This window comes from Cebus imitator, unplaced genomic scaffold (genome assembly GCF_001604975.1).
Source record: "Cebus imitator isolate Cc_AM_T3 unplaced genomic scaffold, Cebus_imitator-1.0 Scaffold879, whole genome shotgun sequence".
NCBI lineage: Eukaryota > Metazoa > Chordata > Mammalia > Primates > Cebidae > Cebus > Cebus imitator.
The window spans coordinates 222,950-227,964 of NW_016108194.1; the positions used below are offsets into that span (position 1 = coordinate 222,950).

Here is a 5,015-nt window from a genome sequence, read left to right on the forward strand (position 1 = left end):
GCACCTGGCCTTTCATTTTAAGAGCTACCGCATCCTAATCGGTGCAGATCTATTTCATACTCGGGGAAACTCAAACTTGGATATGATTTATTTCCTCATCATTTCGGATCAGCAACAGAAGTGTGGAGTTCCAGTTTCCTCCACAGTGGGGGTGAGGAAGAGTGACTTCGTATCCACCGGCGCTTTGCCAGCAATCGCAGCCCACCTAAAGAGAGGTGTGGGTCACACCTGGCTCTCTCAGCCCTGCTTGCCAGTGTCCCCACACGTGGGAGTTAAACTCTGGTTCCCGATCTTTCCCTGCCTGACCTGCCACCAGTACCATGACCTTTCTCATTGCCAAGCAGCGCAGATCCCACCGGAGTTCACGTTCCTCCTACCTGTCTACCAGCTTCTTGGCGAAGCCGAAGTCCGTGAGCTTGATATGGCCATCCCTATCCAGCAGGATATTCTCCGGCTTCAAATCCCTGTAGACGATCTCCTTGGAGTGCAGGTACTCGATGGCACAGATGATCTCTGCTGAGTAGAAGAGCCCCGTGGTGCTGGAGAAGCGGCCCCGGTTGCGCAGGTAGCTGAAGAGCTCGCCGCCCGGCACGTACTCCATGAGCATGTAGAGGAAGCGCTCGTCATGCCACGTCCAGAACCTGTGGGGACAGCACACGCTCAGGGCTCCGCCAGGGCAGGGCAGAGCGCACGCCTCTGGCTGGGTGTCAGCACACACTCAGGGCCCCTCCAGGGCAGGGCAGGGTAGGGGGTACACTGTGAGGTACATGTTGGGATACAGGTACAGGTAGACGCCAAGATGTGTGTACAGACACAGTAATAGCTCGGGACACATGTCAGGACATGGAGCACACAGATATCAGCACACGGGTAATGGCAGATGTTAACATACAGGTATACACAGGGGTCAGAATGCACGCACACATAGATGTTACAATGTGCTTAGAGAAAGATGTTAGGACATGGGTGGAGATGGGGGCTGATACACAGGTGTAAACAGTGTTACAACATGGTATTGAATATGAATACAGATATGTTAGCATATGTGTGTGGAAAGATGTTCATATGTAGTTATAGAAAGATGGTAGGATATAGGTGTAGATGGTTGTTAGGATATGGGTGTAGATGGGTGTAGACAGGTGTTAATATATGGGTGTAGATGGTTGTTAGGATATGGGTATAGATGGATGTAGAAAGGTGTTAATATATGGGTGTAGATGGATGTAGACAGGTGTTAATATATGGGTGTAGATGGATGTTAGGATATGGGTGTAGACAGATGTTAATATACACGTAAAGATGGCTGTTAGAATATGAATGTAGATAGACATTCTCATAGTGGTATAGAGAGATGTTAGGATATGGATGTAGACTGGTGTTGCTCTGTGGGTGCAGATAGATATTAAGATATGGTTGTAGGCAGATGTTGATATACAGGTGTAGACGCTAATATATGCGTTAGATGGTCAGCTGTGCATACAGACAGATGTTAGGCTATGCGTGTGCATAGCTGTTACTCTGTGGGTACAGGCAGGTGCTGAGGTCTGCATATAGCCAGATGGTAATCCATCAGTACAGGTAGATGCTAAGACACGTGTAGATGTTAAGATAGGTGTATTATCAGGTATTAGGATAAGCATATAGATGGATATTAAAATATGAATTACATAGATGTTACACAGATGTCGCATTAGTCCATTCTGGCTGCTATCACAAAAATACCATATACTAGGGGGCCTGACAAACAGGAAACACATATTCCTCTCACTTCTGGAGGCTGGAAGACCAAGGTCGGGGTGCCTGCTGATGAACTGCGTGGGGAGGGCGCATTCCTGAGGGAAGGGGAGTCCTCGCGGTGTCCTCCCATGGACCAGGGGAACAAGCTCCCTCGGCCCCTTCACCGAGGGCACTAGTCTCGTTCGCCAGCTTCACCCTCATGATCTCATCGCTTCCCCCAAGCCTCCACCTTTTAATTCCATAGCTTTGGGGGTTACTGTCTCAATATATGAATTTGGAAGGGACACATTCAGACAACAACAGATGTTACAGTATGTGTATCCTGGGAAATGGATAAAGGTCTCATTGTCTTGGAATGAATGAAGAGTAAATATCATGGTCTCGCAATAAACCAGCTAACAGGGTGCTATGGGCGGAACTATGTCCTCCAATATTCATATGCAGAAGTCCAAACCCTCAGGATCTCAGAATGTGACTGCATTTGGAGACGGGCCATATAAAGAGGTGAGTAAGGTAAAATGTGGTCACTAGAATGGGCCCTAGTCCAACAGGACTGGAGTCCTTCTGAGAGGAGGAGAGGAGGACACAGACACACACAGAGGGACAACCACATGAGGACACAGGAAGACAGCATCTACAGGCCAAGGAGAGAGGCCTCAGGAGGCCCTGGCCCTGTCAATACGTTCTTCTCAAAATTGTAGCCTCAAGAATTGTAAAAAAAATAAATGTTGTTTAACTTACCCAGTCTATGCTGTTATGGCAGCCCTAACTAGCTAACCTACAACACACAGATCAGAGATCACACCCGATTCAGTAACCTGGAACTAACTGTCACTAAGCCCGGGAATTAACAATAAACTAGCAGACTGCATCCCAAACCTGCTGGGAAAAGGCAGCCATTTTAAAACGCCCCAAATGAGGTACTCCTAAGCACTTGCTTGTGGGAGCTTGCCCGAGGTGCTTCTCCTTACAGAGGTGTTGATTAATAGAAGAAAACGCAGTAATGAGACCGAGGAAGAGGGAGGGGCAGGGAGGAAAGAAGGAGCACAAGATACTGGAGTGGTTCTGTGCATTCAACATCCCAGTACATTATAAATACAGTTTGCAGAGATACGCACTGATGATGAGTGTTTTCACCTAAAGATGTCAGGGGAAAGAGGCAAGATTTGGAACTAAGAGCCTTGGATTTTTTGCTCGTTTGGGGTGTGTGTTTGTTTGCTTGTTTTTGAGACAGAGTTTTGCTCGTTGCCCAGACTGGAATGCAATGGTGCAATCCCGGCTCACTGCAACCTTTGCCTCCCGGGTTCAAGCAATTCTTTTGCCTCAGCCTCCCGAGTAGCTGGGACTACAGGCATGCGCCACCATGCCCAGCTAATTTTTGTATTTTTAGTAGAGACAGGCTTCACCATGTTGGCCAGGCTGGTCTCGAACTCCTGACTGCAGGTGATCCACCTATCTCGGCCTCCCAAAGTGCTAGGATTACACGTTAGCCCCGATGCCCGACCTGTTTGTTTTTAAAACAAGTTATTCTTCTGCCTGCCAGGCCAGAGTGCAGTGGTTCCATCACGGCTCATGTAGCCTCAACTTCCTGGGTTCAAGCAATCCTCCCACCTCAGCCTCCCAAGACTATGGATGCATGCCACCACACCTGGCTAATTTTTTTTTAATTACTATTACTATTATTTGTAGAGATGGAGTCTCACTGTGTTGCCCAGTCTAGTCTTGAACTCCAGGGCTCAATCAATCCTCCTGCCTCGTCCTCCCAAAGTGCTGGGATTACAAACATGAGTCATTGTACCTGACCTGGGCTCTGTTTTTGGAGAGGACTTAGAAGATGCCAGCAAGCCCGTGTTTCCATGAGTGTATAGCCTTCACCAGGAGAAGGCACCCAGCAGAATCAGGAGCATAAAGGTCCTTAACCGTGACCAGGACGCGTGCCTGTTATGTCTCATCTGATCATGATGCTATCACAGATGCTCCCTTGCAAGCTCGTTCCAATGAGCTGCACCGTGCTGGTACATAAAGGAAACAAGGCAATGCCCAGGAAACCTTCCCTGCAGACAGGGAGGGACGCTCAAGGTCGACCAGATGGTGCTGTCTGCTAGCACGGGCCATTCCACCAAAACAACGCAGAATGAAGGCAAGGACGTGAGAGACAGCTTGCAATGACAGAGATTAATGCTAAGAAAAGTCTTAGGCTGGGCACAGCAGCTCAATGCCTGTCAAGCCAGCGCTTTGAGAAGCCAAGGCAGGAGGATCACTTGAGGCCAGGTGTTTGAAAGCAGCATGAGTAACATAGCAAGATCCTGTCTCTACAACAAAAGAATCAGCCAGGCATGGTGGCATACCAGCAATTCAGGAGGCTGAGGTGGGAGGATTGCTTGGGTCCAGGAGTTGGAGGCTGCAGTGAGCTATGATCACACCACTGCATTCCAACCTGGGTGACAGAGTAAGACCCCATTTCTAAAAGAAAAAAAAATGGACAACATGCTACTATGAGTTTTAAATAAGCATTTATTTGACTAATCACAATGTTTATATGTATCAGCAAAATATGGAACTCTTATATAAAAGGCTCTTAACCTAATGCACTTTTCAATTTGCAGCTTCTGCAATGCTGCTAGCTTGGGAGAGTAATGACCCAGAAGCGCAGGCTGTAGGAATGCTTCCCCTCTCCACCCCGAGCTGGGGCCCGCCCTCCGCAGCTGGGTGGCTGAAGGGAGCTCAGGAGGCTCAGGCTGACACTTCTTTTTCTCTCAGTTACTGAAGGCTGCGCACCTGTGTCCCACCTCACCACTGACTTCTGACAGCTCAGCAAGCTTAAAATGTGTGGTCTTAAGGCATAAAGGATGCAGGGAGAGTGCATGGGGGGGAGAGGATTTGGTTGGAGTGGTTTTTTTTTGTCTGTTTCTTTTTTGGTTTTGAGACAGAGTCTTGTTCTGTCACCCAGGCTGGAATGCAATGGTGCGATCTTGGCTCACTGCAACCTCTGCCTCCCAGGTTCAAGTGCCTGTCCTGCCTCAGCCTCCCAAGAAGCTGGGATTACAGGCACCTGCCACCACAGGCGTTCTGGTTGTTTTCTATGTAGTGGTTGTTTTCTAGAGCAACCTGTTGGTGTTCTAAAGACCTACCACATACCCACCTCCTTCCACCTCACAGTTGCATCTCTAGTCATTTTCTTGCAGCTAAATGCCCTACTTTTCTGCTTTGCACCATTCCTGGTGGGCAAGAGTGTTCGTCTCAGTCATATTTCATGATATGCGCATGGTCTCTCAAAT

General features: G+C 48.4%; 1 protein-coding gene across 2 annotated transcripts in view; it reads right to left on the minus strand.

Annotated features, from left to right (window-relative positions):
- Positions 1–5,015, minus strand: part of LOC108298062 (cAMP-dependent protein kinase catalytic subunit PRKX) — a 60,595-nt gene that overhangs the window by 38,826 nt on the left and 16,754 nt on the right. For both annotated transcript variants that reach the window (XM_037735659.1, XM_017520771.2), the window contains exon 2: positions 378–641. In XM_037735659.1, coding sequence (XP_037591587.1) covers positions 378–641 — 264 coding nt within the window. The remainder of the gene's footprint in view (positions 1–377; positions 642–5,015) is intronic.